The 19,097-nt window shown below is 40.9% G+C and overlaps 1 protein-coding gene and 1 long non-coding RNA gene across 19 annotated transcripts; both read right to left on the reverse strand.

Moving 5' to 3' along the window:
* Positions 1–2,782: 2,782 nt before the first annotated feature.
* On the reverse strand, positions 2,783–3,945 carry LOC127931480 (uncharacterized). Of its 17 annotated transcripts, none has more exons than XR_008141382.1 (6): positions 3,670–3,945; positions 3,494–3,581; positions 3,407–3,450; positions 3,231–3,362; positions 3,054–3,141; positions 2,783–2,873 (listed from the first exon to the last, which is right to left on the reverse strand). It is a non-coding gene; the product is annotated as an uncharacterized LOC127931480 (long non-coding RNA). The 17 variants fall into 17 exon arrangements; XR_008141388.1 differs by having other exon boundaries at positions 3,538–3,581; positions 3,626–3,945; XR_008141381.1 differs by having other exon boundaries at positions 3,626–3,945.
* Positions 3,946–5,965: 2,020 nt separating this feature from the next.
* adgrg11 (adhesion G protein-coupled receptor G11) lies at positions 5,966–17,817 on the reverse strand. 2 transcript variants are annotated; one of them, XM_052524342.1, is made up of 11 exons: positions 17,086–17,809; positions 14,265–14,399; positions 13,884–13,994; positions 13,406–13,445; positions 13,015–13,115; positions 12,344–12,465; positions 11,088–11,356; positions 10,676–10,766; positions 9,115–9,247; positions 6,693–6,843; positions 5,966–6,523 (listed from the first exon to the last, which is right to left on the reverse strand). In XM_052524342.1, exons 1-11 carry the CDS (start codon positions 17,287–17,289, stop codon positions 6,336–6,338), a joined length of 1,545 nt encoding a protein of 514 aa, XP_052380302.1. In that variant the 5' UTR covers positions 17,290–17,809; the 3' UTR covers positions 5,966–6,335. The 2 variants fall into 2 exon arrangements, with proteins under 2 accessions (XP_052380302.1, XP_052380301.1); XM_052524341.1 differs by having other exon boundaries at positions 13,884–14,399; positions 17,086–17,817.
* Positions 17,818–19,097: the final 1,280 nt, after the last annotated feature.

Genomic DNA, 19,097 nt, shown 5'->3' on the forward strand with positions numbered 1-19,097 from the left:
TCGTCACAGCCCCAGTGTACCCTGCCCTGTCCTCGTCACAGCCCCAGTGTACCCTGCCCTGTCCTCGTCACAGCCCCAGTGTACCCTGCCCTGTCCTCGTCACAGCCCCAGTGTACCCTGCCCTGTCCTCGTCACAGCCCCAGTGTACCCTGCCCTGTCCTCGTCACAGCCCCAGTGTACCCTGTCCTCGTCACAGCCCCAGTGTACCCTGTCCTCGTCACAGGCTGGTTTTCTAGACCTTTCCCCAACATGGTGCCACGAGCCCTGATCCCACCATCACTAACCTCAACCCTGCCTGGGAGCAGCAGTAGCAGTGCGTTTATATGGTTCTCATCAGAGACATGATTCTAGAATAGAATGTTATTTCTATGGTTCTCATGCTTCTTCATCACCGCGTTACCCTGAACCCCTTTCCTTGTGCAATGCATTGGCAGAGCAGCTGTGGTCTCTTACTAATAGTTCTGAGAGAGAGATGAATGGATGGGTTTAGTCTGTCACCCCGTCACACAGAACAGTCAGTTGAGAACTGTTTGTGGATTGGACTGTTCTGATTTGGACTAGACTGTTCTGTACTGTTCCATGTATCCTGCACTGTAGAGCTTTCATTCCTACTGGAATCTTAACGTTTTTTTGTTTTAAACATTGACATTGTTTTTAACGTTATAATTTGTTTTGTTCCGGTACCATTGCCCATGTGTTCTGGTACCATTGCCCATGTGTTCCGGTACCATTGCCCATGTGTTCCGGTACCATTGCCCATGTGTTCCGGTACCTTTGCCCATGTGTTCCGGTACCATTGCCCATGTGTTCCGGTACCATTGCCCATGTGTTCCGGTACCATTGCCCATGTGTTCCGGTACCATTGCCCATGTGTTCCGGTACCATTGCCCATGTGTTCCGGTACCATTGCCCATGTGTTCGTTCCCATGTGTTCGGTAATCCCATGTGTTCGGCCAGCCCATGAAATTAATGTGTTCGGACCAGTTATGTGTTCAGGTGGCAAAAATGCATTCTGGGGCATTCTGGGGCATTCTTATGTGCAGGTGGCAAAAAGCATTCTGAAGCATTCTGAGGCATTCTGAGGCATTCTGGGGCATTCTGGGGCATTCTGAAATGGGAAAGTCAGAAGTATCATCTGCCACCAGATGAGATGTTAGAACAGGGTCACGTTCACTATGAAACCAAACGGACGGAAACAGAGCAGAACGGGGAAGGACCCTAGCTGAATTTGTCCAAAAAGAAACTAGTTTTTAATTGCAAACTGTATACTGTTTTGGTGTGAATGCTTTCTGTTGCAAAACATTTTGCTACAGTGTGACTAATGAAAACACCCCAGATGCACTAAACTGATCAGTCCATTGATTTTAGATGCATAATATCAGTCCAAACTGATGAGATGCAAAAGGGGGAAATGTTTTTTTGTTTTTTTTGTCTTTAAGGGTTCAGTTTATCCAAAGTGAATTAGCTACACTAATTAACAGCAGGTGCCTTTCCTAAAAGCTTCGTATAGCACTAAGATCAGTCCACTGATGAGATGCACTAAGATCAGTCCACTGATGAGATGCACTAAGTCCCACTGATGAGGCCAAGATGTGAAATATGGACATCAGTACAGAGCTGTCCACTGATGAGATATAAACTCAATTCCTGGAGGGCACGTGTGTCTACTGGTTTTTGATATTTCCTTTCAGGTCAGTCCACTGAAGATGTACTAGACAACCAGGTGAGGGGAGTTACTAAGATCAGTCCACTAATATATGCACTAAGACCTAGACAACCACTGATGAGTTACTAACTCAGTCCATATTAAGACCTAAGACAACCAGGTGAGGAGTTACTAATCTAATACTATTAAGACCTAGACAACCAGGTGAGGGGAGTGCACTCACAATCCACTAAGACCTAGACAACCAGGTGAGGGGAGTGCACTAACTAATATATTGAAGACCTAAGATCAACCACTGAGGAGATGCACTAACTAAATCAGTCCACTAAGACCTAGACAACCATTGAGGAGATGCACTAAATATATTAAGACCTAGACAACCAGGTGAGGGGAGTTACAACTAAATATATTGATGAGATGCACTAGATCAACCATTGAGGGGATGTTACTCAGTCCACTGATTAAGACCTAGACAACCAGGTGAGGGGATGCACTAATATATTAAGATGCACTAGACAACCAGGTGATGAGATGCACTCAGATGAGTCCACTGAAGATGCCTAGACAACCAGGTGATGGGATGCACTAAGAATATCCATTAAGATGCCTAGACAACCAGGTGAGGGGAGTTACTGAACTAAATACTGATTAAGATGCACTAAGATGACCAGGTGAGATGCAGTTAGATCAGTCCACTGATGAGATGCACTAGACAACCAGGTGAGGAGATGCACTAATCCATTAAGACCAAGACAACCAGGTGAGGGCTGAATTACTCACTAATATATTAAGACCTAGACAACCTGGAGGTGAGGGGTTTTTGTTATTTCCTTTCAGGTTGGGTCCTATTAAGACCTAGACAACCAGGTGAGGGGAGTTACTAACTAATATATTAAGACCTAGACAACCAGGTGAGGGGAGTTACTAACTAATATATTAAGACCTAGACAACCAGGTGAGGGGAGTTACTAACTAATATATTAAGACCTAGACAACCAGGTGAGGGGAGTTACTAACTAATATATTAAGACCTAGACAACCAGGTGAGGGGAGTTACTAACTAATATATTAAGACCTAGACAACCAGGTGAGGGGAGTTACTAACTAATATATTAAGACCTAGACAACCAGGTGAGGGGAGTTACTCACTAATCTATTAAGACCTAGACAACCAGGTGAGGGGAGTTACTAACTAATATATTAAGACCTAGACAACCAGGTGAGGGGAGTTACTAACTAAATATTAAGACCTAGACAACCAGGTGAGGGGAGTTACTCACTAATCTATTAAGACCTAAACAACCAGGTGAGGGGAGTTACTCACTAATCTATTAAGACCTGGACAACCAGGTGAGGGGAGTTACTAACTAATATAATATATTAAGACCTAGACAACCAGGTGAGGGGAGTTACTCACTAATCTATTAAGACCTAGACAACCAGGTGAGGGGAGTTACTCACTAATCTATTAAGACCTAGACAACCAGGTGAGGGGAGTTACTCACTAATATATTAAGACCTAGACAACCAGGTGAGGGGAGTTACTAACTAAATATATTAAGACCTAGACAACCAGGTGAGGGGAGTTACTCACTAATCTATTAAGACCTAGACAACCAGGTGAGGGGAGTTACTAACTAATATATTAAGACCTAGACAACCAGGTGAGGGGATTTACTAACTAATATATTAAGACCTAGACAACCAGGTGAGGGGAGTTACTAACTAATATATTAAGACCTAGACAACCAGGTGAGGGGAGTTACTCACTAATCTATTAAGACCTAGACAACCAGGTGAGGGAATTACTCACTAATCTATTAAGACCTAGACAACCAGGTGAGGGGAGTTACTAACTAATATATTAAGACCTAGACAACCAGGTGAGGGGAGTTACTCACTAATATATTAAGACCTAGACAACCAGGTGAGGGGAGTTACTAACTAATATATTAAGACCTAGACAACCAGGTGAGGGGAGTTACTCACTAATCTATTAAGACCTAGACAACCAGGTGAGGGGAGTTACTAACTAATCAATAACCTTAATTGATCGATCACATACAAAGGTGAAGTGAACCTGAAGACACTCGGCCCTCTGTGGAATTGAGTTTGAGACCACCGTTAGATCAACTGGCAGACACGTAACTACCTAAATGAGGGAAACAAAAGCAGGTGCTTCCACACAGGTGTGGCTCCTGAATTAATTAAGCAATTAACATCTCATGCTTAGCGTCATGTATTTAAAAAATGCTGTGCGGCCTGTTACCATGGCTATGCCCCCCCCCCCAATAGGATGTCCCCATCCACAGGGTACGAGTGGGCACTGATTGATTCGATGAGCGCGAAAACAATGTAAACCAGATCTCAACCTCAATTGATCACGTTACGTGAGGTTCTGGACCGTCAGCTGAGACGATGCTTCTCCACCACCATCAACAAAACACCAAATGATGGACTTTTCTCGTGGAAGAATTGGTGTCACATCCCTCCTATAGAGTTCCAGACACTAGAATATATGCCAAGTTGCATTGAAGCTGTTCTGGTGGCCTTAATTAAGGCACTTTGTAGGTATTTCCTTTTATTTGGACAGTTACCTGTAAGTGGGGGGTACTGTATGGGTACCGTAGAGAGAACAATTGATATAGTCTATGATAGACCAGACAGTACCGTGTGTTATTTAGAGTTACAGCAACCACTATAAAGAGAATACTGTGTCTTACCGACCTGCCAACAACACGTTTTCGAAACCCTCTCGGCTTAGCTACTACTTCTTAAAGATGAAACTTGGGCAACATTTTATCTCTACCTATTACTACTTACTCTTAAGATGGCTGCCTCTTTAGTAGTGTTAAAAGAAAGCTATGTGGCGACGTACTGCTCTGGCCAGGTTTGGTATTCAACATAGTTGTTTGGAACCGTGCTGGAAATATCTACGCCAGCACAGTTTGGTTCAGGCCCTACAGTGTGAAAAGCGTATTTAATCTGACTGGTGTTTTATATATATATATATATAACACCAGTCAGATTAAATACGCTTTTCACATATATATATATTGAATTCTGCTGCTCCTGAGTTGAAGCTCTGCTAGACTCGAGCCCTAACTCTACGCTGGGTTTGTTGTCCTTGAAGAAAAGAGGATAAAGGAAAAATAAATGCAAGTGTATTTTATATTTTGTTTTTATGTTCTTACAGTGTTAACACTAAGACAAGGATGATATGTTTGGAAATGAACATTATGCTTTTATTGTGAAATCAATCGTTTCTTGATTTTGTTTTCTTTTGATTTCTAAAAAAAAACAAAAAAAGTTTTTTTTTTATTCCATTGTTTGTTATCCCCATCTCATGAATAACAGTTTCCATGTCTGTGATTTGAGATGACAAGGTAGTGTATTGTGTGAAAGCATAGCCCCCCTCTATTGCAGGTTAATTATGTACTTTCCTGTAGTAGCACCTCCTGACCTGAAGGGGTGCTGTGGTACAGGTCCTGTATGCTAGAACGTTCTCGCAGTATTCAGGTAAAAACCAAATGACTACTTTATGTGATCGACTGGGGGTTTCGAACCAATTCAGGCCAATGCCAGATAAGTTGGTCCATCTTTAGCCCAGCGGGCCTGACTAAATTGGGGGTCATTGCGGAGAATGATTGTTATTTTGCTCATAATGGGAGGCATCAGGCAAAAACAACAAAAAATATGCCACTGCGGGTGCTTCAATGAAAGAAAAATTGTTTTAAAAAAATGGGCCAGTGTGTTAGAAATGCCAGGGCTGATTTCTTTTCCCAGTCTGCCCCTGAAGGGCAGGGTAAAGGTTCAGACATAGCTACACTTCCCTCCATGTCTCCTGTCCCCAGTAAATAAAACCTTCAATATAGCTCTTTCAAAATAAGATTGAATGGTGTTGTATCAATCTATCTCCAATTGTTATCTTCTGAATTACTATTTTGCCCATTTCAGAATTTAGTGCCTTTTTTGGACAGTAGACTTCTGTAATTTAAATGTTTTTGTACAGTTTCTTTGTTGAATTTTATTTTATTTTTTACTTGTGTTTATTTTTAGTATGATATATATATACACAACACACACACACACGAGAATAAAGCTATATCAATGTGACAACTTGTGTTTATTTTTAGTATGCTGTTCATTATTAAGTTGAATAAATAATGTTAAATTAAATTAAATTGTACATATGACAAACACATACATTTAATTTAAAATGATACATTTAACAACACAAGTTCCATGTAATAAAGCATATCAGATTTGACAACAAAAAATTTTCTGATTCTGTCTCATTATTAAACAATTTTTTTTTTTAAATATATAAATATTTACCAAATTCTGGGGGAGAAGTCAGTAAAAATCTATGGATTTACCAGGACATGTGGGGTACAGTCACCTTGGTCTATTCTACAATACAAGTTAAAAGCTGCAAAATGTCCATACGCTCAGAGATTGTTTTACTCTGAGAACTATAATTTCTCTCGGACTTCCAGTGTCACTGCCAGTAGTAGCTGGTGGTACTTTACATCAGAGTACGGGCTCATATTTACAGCTGGAACAAATATATATATATATATATATCTTTTTTTATGGTATCAAAACACATATTTTCTCCATTCTGGACATTATTATGATCCGTCCTCCTCTCACCAGCCTCCACTGTCTAGGATTGGGGATTAGTTTTGATTGGTAAGGGTTCTCCAGGGTGGTGTTGGCCTAGGTCAAAGTAAGGGTTCTCCAAGGTGGTGACCGTGACGGACATTGTGGAGCTTTTGCTACTGGTACTGTTGTCCTTGGTGGTCTCCCCAATTACTCTACTGGTGTTGTAGTAGTAGAGGAACAGAAAGAAACCTAGTGAGAGATGGTGGGAGACTGGTTACTACTCATACCAATAGTGCGTGTGTCCATATGTAAAAGATGAATGATATTACAATCCATATATCTCAAGCATACTTTTTTTTTTTTGATCAGTTTATACATTGTAATATTAGTTGATCTCATATCTGTCTTATTAATCTACCTTGGAACGAGTTGAGGATGGTGAAGATGTAGAAGGAGGGAACCTTGAGGACCCCGTTGGCGAAGAAGGCAAAACTCCAGGTGATTCCCAGCAGACAGCACAGCCCCATCACAGTCACTATGTCCTTGGAGCCTGTCCCCTGCTGCTGGACCTGGTCCAGGGTTAGGTAGGATCACAAAGTTACTGACTATAGATATAGAATCTGATGTCATAGAGTCCTTGAACCAAAAATTGAACAATATGTCAGCTGTTTTAGCTGGGGTTTACTCTGTCTGTAAGTCGCTCTGGATAAGAGCGTCTGCTAAATGACTTAAATGTAAATGTAAATGTTGACATCAAATAGAACTAAACACGGTCTTTCAAAGAGAATTCATAAAAATCCAAATAACTTCACAGATCTTCATTGTAAAGGGTTTTAACACTGTTTCTGTTTCACATACTTGCTCAATGAACCATAAACAATGAATGAACATGCACCTGTGGAAAGGTCGTTAAGACACTAACAGCTTACAGACGGTAGGCAATTATGGTCACAGTTCTGAAAACTTAGGACACTAAAGAGGCCTTTCTACTGACTCTGTTAAACACCAAAAGAGATGCCCAGGGTCCCTGCTCATCTGCGTGAACATGCCTTAGGCACGCTGCAAGGAGGAATGAGGACTGCAGATGTGGCCAGGGCAATAAATTGCAATGTCCGTACTGTGAGATGCCTAAGACAGCGCTACAGGGAGACAGGACGGACAGCTGATCGTCCTCGCAGTGGCAGACCACGTGTAACAACACCTGCACAGGATCGGTACATGTCAACAGCAACTGCCCGAGTTACACCAGGAATGCACAATCCCTCCATCAATGCTCAGACTGTCCGCAGTAGGCTGAGAGAGGCTGGACTGATGACATGTAGGCCTGTTGTAAGGCAGGTCAAACCCACCGTCACTGGACCAGACAGGACTGGCAAAAAAGTGCTCTTCATAGACGAGTCGCAGGGGTGAGGCCTGTACACTGAGGCCTGTACTTTGGAGTGGGATCTATTTGGAGGTGGAGGGTCCGTCGTGGTCTGGGGCAGTACATCACAGCAGGAAATCTCAACGCTGTGTGTTACAGGGAAGACATCCTCCTCCCTCATCTTGACATGAGCCTCCAGCATGACATTGCCACCAGCCATACTGCTCATTCTGTGCGTGATTTCCTGCAAGACAGGAATGTCAGTGTTCTGCCATAGCCAGCGAAGAGCCCGGATCTCAATCCCATTGAGCACGTCTGGGACCTGTTGGATCGGAGGGTGAGGGCTAGGGCCATTCCCCTCAGAAATGTCCAGGAACTTGCAGGTGCCTTGGTGGAAGAGTGGGGTAACATCTCACAGCAAGAACTGGCAAATCTGGTGCAGTCCATGAGGAGGAGATGCACTGCAGTACTTAATTAATGCAGCTGGTGGCCACACCAGATACTGACTGTTACTTTTGATTTTGACACCCCCTTTGTTCAGGGACACAGTATTCTATTTATGTTAGTCACATGTCTGTGGAACTTGTTCAGTTTATGTCTGTTGTTGAATCTTATGTTCATACAAATATTTACACATGTTAATTTTGCTGAAAATAAAAGCAGTTGACAGTGAGAGGATGTTTCATTCTTCTTTTTTTGCAGAGTTTAGAAGTATCGTCTGCTGATGTATTTGTGGTCAAACTCAGGACAACATTGTATTCACGTGCCACATTTGTTTTTTTAAATGACAAATTATTGTGGACATCGCCGTTGCTAAGATAGCTAAAGATGCTACAGGATGAGCGTTGCTAATATAACAGCAGGCAGGAAATCAATTAATAAAGTGGCTGTAGATATACTGTGTACATATATATATATATATATATATATATACTTATTTTCCACCATAATTTGCAAATAAATTCATAAAAAATCCTACAATGTGATTTTCTGGATTTTTTCCCCTCATTTTGTCCGTCATAGTTGAAGTGTACCTATGATGAAAATTACAGGCCTCTCTCATCTTTTTAAGTGGGAGAACTTGCACAATTTGTGGCTGACTTAAATACTTTTTTGCCCCACTGTATATATGAAAACTTTTCCATGAATAGAATGACAGTAAAACAGTTGTGTTTCCTGATTAGTTAGCTGAAATTCACTCTGTTTATTTTCCTCTTTTTCACGGTCCTCTACCTAGGTTGGAGACATCCATGCAGAAAATGTCTACACACATGATTTAAGGCACTTTGGGATAAAAGCGTCAGCTAGATGGCCGACAGTATATTATTAACGGTAAACGTTCTGTGTTGCTACCATATATTTCCCAATCCTTTTTTTGCTCGATCGCCAGTCCCTTAGGTTTAGAATTCTTCAGCCTTTATGCAAAAGGGATGTTAACATGGGATGTTAATGTCTTTACGTTGGTAACTATAACAACCTTGTTCTTGGGGCTCTTAAGGTGAACCAGCCAGCTCAGAACCACGATGAAGGTGGTGAAAGTGAAGAGGAAGACCAGCGCGTAGTAGCCAATGTTCACTATGTAGTGCACGTCAATGTCCAGGATCCAGCACCTAGAGATGGAGGAGAGTTACATCACTATGTAGTTGGTATAGAGATGGAGGAGAGTTGCATCACTATGTAGTTGGTATAGAGATGGAGGAGAGTTACATCACTATGTAGTGTAGTTGCTATATAGTTAGGGTATATGTAGTGTAGTTTGTATAGAGTTAGGGTATATGTAGTGTAGTTGCTATAGAGTTAGGGTATATGTAGTGTAGTTGCTATAGAGTTAGGGTATAAATAAATTTGCTATGAGTTAGGGTTTGTTGTAGTTGCTATAGAGTTAGGGTATATGTAGTGTAGTTGCTATAGAGTTAGGGTATATGTAGTGTAGTTGCTATATAGTTCGGGTATATATAGTGTAGTTGCTATAGAGTTAGGGTATATGTAGTGTAGTTGCTATAGAGTTCTGGTATATGTAGTGTAGTTGCTATATAGTTCGGGTATATATAGTGTAGTTGCTATAGAGTTAGGGTATATGTAGTGTAGTTGCTAAATAGTTAGGGTATATGTAGTGTAGTTGGTATAGAGTTAGGGTATATGTAGTGTAGTTGCTATAGAGTTAGGGTATATGTAGTGTAGTGTCTATAGAGTTAGGGTATATGTAGTGTAGTGTCTATAGGGTTAGTGTATATGTAGTGTAGTGTCTATAGAGTTAGTGTATATGTAGTGTAGTTGCTATAGAGTTAGGGTATATGTAGTGTAGTTGCTATAGAGTTAGGGTATATGTAGTGTAGTTGCTATAGAGTTAGGGTATATGTAGTGTAGTTGCTATAGAGTTAGGGTATATGTAGTGTAGTTGCTATAGAGTTAGGGTATATGTAGTGTAGTTGCTATAGAGTTAGGGTATATGTAGTGTAGTTGCTATAGAGTTAGGGTATATGTAGTGTAGTTGCTATAGAGTTAGGGTATATGTAGTGTAGTTGCTATAGAGTTAGGGTATATGTAGTGTAGTTGCTATAGAGTTAGGGTATATGTAGTGTAGTTGCTATAGAGTTAGGGTATATGTAGTGTAGTTGCTATAGAGTTAGGGTATATGTAGTGTAGTTGCTATAGAGTTAGGGTATATGTAGTGTAGTTGGTATAGAGTTAGGGTATATGTAGTGTAGTTGGTATAGAGTTAGGGTATATGTAGTGTCGTTGCTATAGAGTTAGGGTATATGTAGTGTATTTGGTATAGAGTTAGGGTATATGTAGTGTAGTTGGTATAGAGTTAGGGTATATGTAGTGTCGTTGCTATAGAGTTAGGGTATATGTAGTGTAGTTGGTATAGAGTTAGGGTATATGTAGTGTGGCTGATGTTTATTATGTCTAGGATCCAGGACCTTCACAGTGCAATAATGAGCACAGGGTTAAGCCTGGATTGAGTCTGAGACTCTACAAGTTATTTTCCTCTGAAAAGACAAATGTTAATCAAGTATTACATAAGTGAGACCCACATGTACACCTCCTTCCCTCCGTCAGTGTAGATGATCTGTTTTCCGTATTTACCCAGACTGATGAGGATGATCACTACCGTGCCGGGCAGCACTAAGGCAGAGGACATGGATCAAACAAAAAAAAGGTAAGTAGGTTATTCAATTCTTTAACCATTTGTCAACAAAAAATACTGACTCTCAATTGACTCAGTTGGACTCTCAATTGACTCAGTTGGACTCTCAGGCACAGGTTCAAGGCTTCAAATCCATCCAGAGCATCCCCCCCGTCCCTCCCTCCCCCCAAAGTCACGACACTATCCCTACATCATAATACCTAACATCCCGAAACCGGCCCTACCTAGAGTACAACCCTAACTTTATCTCGTTCAAAACCTACAGTAGCTATCGCAACCCGAGTATCGGTATCACTCACCCCACCCGGCGATACACACTTTCATGATGTAGCGCGGTATGGGGAGGGAGCCTGACTTGTAGAGCTGCTGACAGAGGTGAAAGGCCTCCACGGCGAACCAGGTGAAGGTGGCCAGCATAGAGTAATGCATGGCCGCAGCCATCACCTGGCAGCCCAGTGGGCTCTGCAGACTGGCCACCCACCCGTTGGTCAGGAAGGTGATGTTGAGCATGAACATGGACAGAAACAGCTGGATCAGGATCTGGGTGGTGTTGCTTGACTTCGCCTTCCTGGAAGGTCACATACAGGTTAGAGGTCAAAGTTCAAGGGGTTAGTAGGTCAAGGGACACCCACTAGGTGGCCTGAGTCGTAATTGACTATTTCATAAAACATTGTATGAAAACAAAAATAACCTTTTTTGGTCTTAATTTAAGGTTATGTTCAAAGTTAGCAGTGTGGTTAAGTTTTCAGGTCAATGGAGGCCATTGCTACGTGTGGAGATGGGCTGGCCATGGGCTTTGTTTAATATCCACACTCTCTCAGACCTCCTCCTCCAATCCACTTTGATAAATAATTGAGGAAACAAGGACAGAGGAAAGCAAGGATTTGACAGCTAGTATGTTTTCAGATACAGCTTTGTTGACCAGTACCGTAATGACAGTGGGCAGAGCTACCTACCTTAGCAGGAAGTAGTGACCAGTGCCATAATGACAGTGGGCGGAGCTACCTACTTTATCAGGAAGTAGTGACCAGCGCCATAATGACAGTGGGCGGAACTACCTACTTTATCAGGAAGTAGTGACCAGCGCCATAATGACAGTGGGCGTAGCTACCTACCTTAGCAGGAAGTAGTGACCAGTGCCATAATGACAGTGGGCGGAGCTACCTACTTTATCAGGAAGTAGTGACCAGTGCCATAATGGCAGTGGGCGGAACTACCTACTTTATCAGGAAGTAGTGACCAGCGCCATAATGGCAGTGGGCGTAGCTACCTACCTTAGCAGGAAGTAGTGACCAGCGCCATAATGACAGTGGGCGGAGCTACCTACTTTATCAGGAAGTAGTGACCAGCGCCATAATGACAGTGGGCCATAATGGCAGTGGGCGTAGCTACCTACCTTAGCAGGAAGTAGTGACCAGCGCCATAATGACAGTGGGCGGAGCTACCTACTTTATCAGGAAGTAGTGACCAGTGCCATAATGGCAGTGGGCGGAGCTACCTACTTTATCAGGAAGCAGTGACCAGTGCCATAATGGCAGTGGGCGGAGCTACCTACTTTATCAGGAAGTGCATGAAGAGAACCACGCCCAGGAAGAACATGGACACGCCACACCCCACATAGGTGATGTAGGTGAGAGAGTTCACATCACCGTCTGAGAGAGTCTGGTTCGGAGGGGACTGAAAAAAAAGCACAGGTTAGTGATGAACAGATTCATGTATTAGAAATCTTTATTGTTTTACTATTTCAAATAGATCTGCTTAGAATTTAAATGAAATAAGCAACAATCTGGAGCATATGCAACATTATTAAATCAAATCCAATCCAGTTATTTATCACATGCTTGGTAAACAAGAGGTGTAGAATAACAGTGAATTGCTGATTTACGGCCCTTCCAACAATGCAGTAAATGGTAAAAGAACCGGGTTGGAAAATTCTGAATTGTATTTACTTCCAACAATACAGACCAGTGAATTGCTGATTTACCAACAATACAGACTAACAGTTTCCTAACAGTGAGAAAATACAGAATAACAAAATACAGAATAACAGTGAATTGCTGATTTACGGCCCTTCCAACAATACAGAGGTTTTCAATAAATGGTAAAACAGTTGAAAATTCTGATTTAACCCTTCCCAGAAATCCCAGTTTTAAGATAAGGAGGGAATTACCAACCGGGAATGTTACCTGAATTTTGCCACCCTATAAGAGAACGAGGGAACCTTACCATTAGCACAGCAAAGAAAGTCAGGTGTGTACACCTGCAGGTTATGTTGTCCCCTATCACAATGGTCAAACAGCCATAGTCTGTCCAGTTGGGTTGACTCCCTATGAAGGGGAAAAGGGTGAGAATCGGATACCACACACTAAGTACCTGAACAATGCCTGAGTTCCGGTACACCTCCCGAACAGTGGCGTCGTCCTGTAATCCATTTATTCAACAAATGCATTAAGTGTGATTTCCTGGTCCGTTTTAAGCATACTAAGATGTGCCCTTGCATAGTGCTTACTACAGTCTACTAGCTACTCACTATGCTTACTTAATGGAAGTATGCCATTCCAAACCTTACCTTTTATAGTATGCAAATCAGTTAGGAAAGGTAATGGCAGCTAAATACCTTCACCGTTCCATGACTGGCACGATGGAATGGCTTCCCCCTAGTGGAAAACAAAGTGGTGGATTATGGGTTGAGCTGATGTACTCGTTGAGTATTTATAAGACGTGTTTCACACTAAATGCAGCAAATTTGGGGGGGGTTAGCCCAACTCGGATTCAACCCAGGTTCCTGTGTGAAGTCTTTGTCTTATATTGCCTGTGTATTCTGTTTATTGTGGCAGTGCCCATTTCACCAGGTTCAAATTCCTGCTACATATAAATGTACTTGGTGATTCTGTCAAGACTGTCAGTCCCAACTACTACACAGAGAGGTATGAACTAAACCTTTCGATCAGTCTGTGTGTCATGTTCCTCAGCCTACAGTACATCTATGGGACATTTCTCAAAGCTACTTTTCCTCCTTAGGGGCCAATGTATACATTACATCCCACATACTTGTACCTTATTAACATGCATTAGTAAAGCGCATCACCATTTACCTTGTGGACGTTTAGAAAATTAAGATTTATCTTGTCGGTTAAATTGTGAATGAAACAGCCCATCTCGATCGCTACCACTTCGTTATACAGAACTGTGCTGTTGTATACATCCTGGAAGAAAGAGAGCGCATGATAACCATGACAACCATGACAACCATAGCAACGCCTAGGATTTCCAAATTCAAACCTTCCCAAAAATGCTCTGGTTTTCCAAGAAATACCAGTTGGAAAACTCCAGGAAAGTGGACGGAGTATGTAGGGGATCCGGAATCCAGGATTTCTGGGAAAATTGGGACCAGAATTCTGCGACCCTAGTGGCACCATACCAACTGTCGTTTGATTTTTTAAATTCAGTGAAAGGACCATTGGTCTTAGACATACCTTGGACATGTTGGGGAATCGGAAAACACCGGCAAATGCACTGCCGTTGCTTAAGTTGTAGGCCTTTTCAAATGCTTCCTTTGTGACTGATACAGACCTAGAGAAGCCACCCAGAGACTCCCGATTTTCAACAATCTGAACAACAACAAACGGGAACAAAGTCAGACACACAGAAGATTGTACAAATCTGCTAACATTACCAAAAATGTCTAGATTTTCCAGAAATCAATAGCTTGGAGGATTCCAGATTTCCAACCGGGTTTTCTGGAAGACCAACTCATTCGGGGAAAGTTTCAATATTTTTGCAACCCTTCGACACACGTTAGTTTATCTGGACCACAAGAGGTTGTTGAGCGGAGAACGGCTCATAAAACAATGACTGGGAAGGAGCAAATGGAATGGCATCAACCACATGGAAATCATGGATTTGATACCATACCCCTGATTCTGCTCCAGCTATCCCCAATTAAGGTGCCACCAACCTCCTGTGGACCTCACTATGTTTGGGCTTAATACTATGTAATACTGATACTACAGCCATACCTAGCTACAACCATACCCAGCTACAGCCATACCCAGCTATAACCATACCCAGCTACAACCATACCCAGCTACAACCATACCCAGCTACAACCATACCCAGCTACAACCATACCCAGCTACAACCATACCCAGCTACAACCATACCCAGCTACAACCATACCCAGCTACAACCATACCCAGCTACAACCATACCCAGCTACAACCATACCCAGCTACAACCATACCCAGCTACAACCATACCCAGCTACAGCCATACCCAGCTACAACCATACCCAGCTACAGCCATATCCAGCTACAACCATACCCAGCTACAGCCATACCCAGCTATAACCATACCCAGCTACAACCATACCCAGCTACAACCATACCCAGCTACAACCATACCCAGCTACAACCATACCCAGCTACAACCATACCCAGCTACAACCATACAACTACAACCATACCCAGCTACAACCATACCCAGCTACAACCATACCCAGCTACAACCATACCCAGCTACAGCCATACCCAGCTACAGCCATACCCAGCTACAGCCATACCCAGCTACAACCATACCCAGCTACAACCATACCCAGCTACAACCATACCCAGCTACAACCATACCCAGCTACAACCATACCCAGCTACAACCATACCCAGCTACAACCATACCCAGCTACAACCATACCCAGCTACAACCATACCCAGTTACAACCATACCCAGCTACAACCATACCCAGCTACAACCATACCCAGCTACAACCATACCCAGCTACAACCATACCCAGCTACAACCATACCCAGCTACAGCCATACCCAGCTATAACCATACCCAGCTACAACCATACCCAGCTACAACCATACAACTACAGCCATACCCAGCTACAACCATACCCAGCTACAACCATACCCAGCTACAACTATACAACTACAGCCATACCCAGCTACAACCATACCCAGCTACAACCATACCCAGCTACAACCATACCCAGCGACAACCATACCCAGCTACAGCCATACCCAGCTATAACCATACCCAGCTACAACCATACCCAGCTACAACCATACAACTACAGCCATACCCAGCTATAACCATACCCAGCTACAACCATACCCAGCTACAACTATACAACTACAGCCATACCCAGCTACAACCATACCCAGCTACAACCATACCCAGCTACAACCATACCCAGCTACAACCATACCCAGCTACAACCATACAACTACAGCCATACCAAAATTACAGCCATATAACTACAGCCATACCCAGCTACAACCATACCCAGCTACAACCATACCCAGCTACAACCATACCCAGCTACAACCATACCCAGCTACAACCATACAACTACAGCCATACCCAGCTACAACCATACAACTACAGCCATACCCAGCTATAACCATACCCAGCTATAACCATACCCAGCTATAACCATACCCAGCTATAACCATACCCAGCTATAACCATACCCAGCTATAACCATACCCAGCTACAACCATACCCAGCTACAACCATACCCAGCTACAACCATACCCAGCTACAACCATACAACTACAGCCATACCCAGCTACAATCATACCCAGCTACAGCCATACAACTACAACCATACCCAGCTACAGCCATACCCAGCTATAACCATACCCAGCTACAACCATACCCAGCTACAACCACACCCAGCTACAACCACACCCAGCTACAACCACACCCAGCTACAACCGTACCCAGCTACAGCCGTACAACTACAACCACACCCAGCTACAGCCATACAACTACAACCATACCCAGCTACAACCATACACCTACAACCATACCCAGCTACAACCATACACCTACAACTATACCCAGCTACAGCCATACCCAGCTACAACCACACAACTACAACCATACCCAGCTACAGCCATACAACTACAACCATACCCAGCGACAACCATACACCTACAACCATACCCAGCTACAACCATACCCAGCTACAACCATACACCTACAACCATACACCTACAACCATACCCAGCTACAACCATACACCTACAAGCATACACCTACAACCATACCCACCTACAACCATACCGAGCTACAACCATACACCTACAACCATACACCTACAACCATACCCTAGTTGACCACAACTGTCAGACCTCAAATGTCTCAGATATGAAAGTCTGACCTCTGCCCAACTTTTAAAAACGTGACTAATACCTAATGTTGCAAAACAAATGTGCCAATGGGACATTAAAGCATTTTATATATTTTTTGTCCCATCCATTCATACGTAAATACAGGAAATCCACCCACCTTAATGCCGGAGTTGGAAGAGTATCCAAAGGAGACTTCCTCGATGTCGGTCTCCTCTTTGGGCTTCACTACGACCCCAGTGACCGAGCCCATGGACACAGAAGCTGAGGACTCGTTCATCATATTGACCAGAGAGGCGATATCTTTCATGGCCTTCCTGTGTGTGGAGAGGAGTACAGCGTCCATATTAGGACAGTCACACATCTGTAGAATATAGCAGGGATATTCAAATTTGGTCCTTGAAGCCAGTTCCACTGCTGATTTTTCCTTCTCCCCATCTGAATCAGAGAATGTTTTAGACCTGGGACACCAGGTGGGTGCAATTACTTATCAGGTAGAACAGAAAACCAGCAGGCTCCAGACCTCCGGGCTGGGATTTGAAGATCCCTTTAAAACAGTCTACATATTAGCACAGTTCACACATCCACCGTCTTCAACAATATCCGTGAGGAGGAACTTTAGTTTATCAAGAGACTTAGTGACACCGCGATACACGCACTTCATGCAATTCAATCTAGAGGTGATTGAAGCGTCAGTTATTTACAATGTTTCTTTGTGTTAGTTCACAGGGCAGCTGTTCTTGCGAGGGGGATTTTTTTCTTCTTCTCCCTAATAAGTACATTTCCAAGCCTGGCAAGTGCTTGTTTGGATACTGTTAGATGTTCTCAAAAAAATTATTGGATTCCCGACCAGCGATTAAACCTAATCTTGGACCTAGAAACCACTTTCAATAGATAATCTCCATTGAACATGTTTTATAGTCCTGGACTAGGTGTCATCTTTGTCCAGGAAACTGGCCCTATGAATGACATAATAATAATAATAATAATAATAATAATAATAATAATAATAATAATAATAGTAATAATAGTAATAATAATAATAATAATAATAATAATAATAATAATAATAATAATAATAATAATAATAATAATAATAATAATAATAATAATAATAATAGTAATAATAATAGTAATAATAATAGTAATAATAATAATAATAATAATAATAATAATAATAATAATAGTAATAATAATAATAATAATAATAATAATAATAATAGTAATAATAATAATAATAATAATAATAATAATAATAATAATAATAGTAATAATAATAATAATAATAATAATAATAATAATAATAATAATAATAATAGTAATAATAATAATAATAATAATAATAATAATTAATAATAGTAATAATAATAATAATAATCCACTTCCAGTGTCAATAATAATAATAATAATAATAGTTTATAATAATAATAATAATAGTAGTAATAAACTATCTTGGGCTAGTCTAATAATAAAAAAAAAAAAAAAATAATAATAATATAATAGTAGTAATAATAATAATACATAATTTCTCTAATAATAATAATAATAGTATTAATAATAATAGTAATAATAATAATAATAATAATAATAATAATAATAGTAATAATAATAATAATAATAGGTTTGATAATAATAATAAAATCATAGTTTGCAAAATAATAATAAAATCTGTTTTTGGTCTGCTTGTAGTCCTGCAATAATAATAGTTAAATAATAATAATAAAATAATAGATAATTTGGATAGTAATTTTGAATAATAATAATAATAATAAGAGATAATAATAGATAATAATTATGCCACTAGCCTGGGATGATAAGTTCAATATGTAGCCTAGTAGACTAGTAATAATAGCTAATAACTTAGCTGGTAATTGTTCCCCACGCAAGGAAGTCAGGCTAGTAAGCATTTTAGCAAGATGGACAATAAAAATAAAATAGCCATAATTTTGCCAACATGAAAGATAATAATAGTAGGGTAATAATAATAATAATAATAAGAATAATAATTTAGCCAATTGATTAATAATAATAATCTTTAATAATAGTGTATAATAATAGTAATAATAATATTTGTTTTATAATAATAATAATAAAAATGTCTGCAATAATAATAATAATAATAATGCTAAAATAATTTGGTAATAATACCATTTAATAATAATAATAATAATG

Source organism: Oncorhynchus keta, chromosome 8 (assembly GCF_023373465.1).
Source record: "Oncorhynchus keta strain PuntledgeMale-10-30-2019 chromosome 8, Oket_V2, whole genome shotgun sequence".
Classification (NCBI taxonomy): Eukaryota; Metazoa; Chordata; class Actinopteri; order Salmoniformes; family Salmonidae; genus Oncorhynchus; species Oncorhynchus keta.

Excerpts from the sequence above, each read along its gene's own strand:
- adgrg11 (XM_052524341.1), bottom strand. The coding sequence starts at position 17,289 with ATGTGTGACTGTCCTAATATGGACGCTGTACTCCTCTCCACACACAGG. Across the intron at positions 13,116-13,405 it reads CCAGTCATGGAACGGTGAAG|GGAGTCAACCCAACTGGACA; the intron begins GTATTTAGCTGC and ends TCCCCTTCATAG. Across the intron at positions 11,357-12,343 it reads TTCATGCACTTCCTGATAAA|GAAGGCGAAGTCAAGCAACA; the intron begins GTAGGTAGCTCC and ends GTGACCTTCCAG.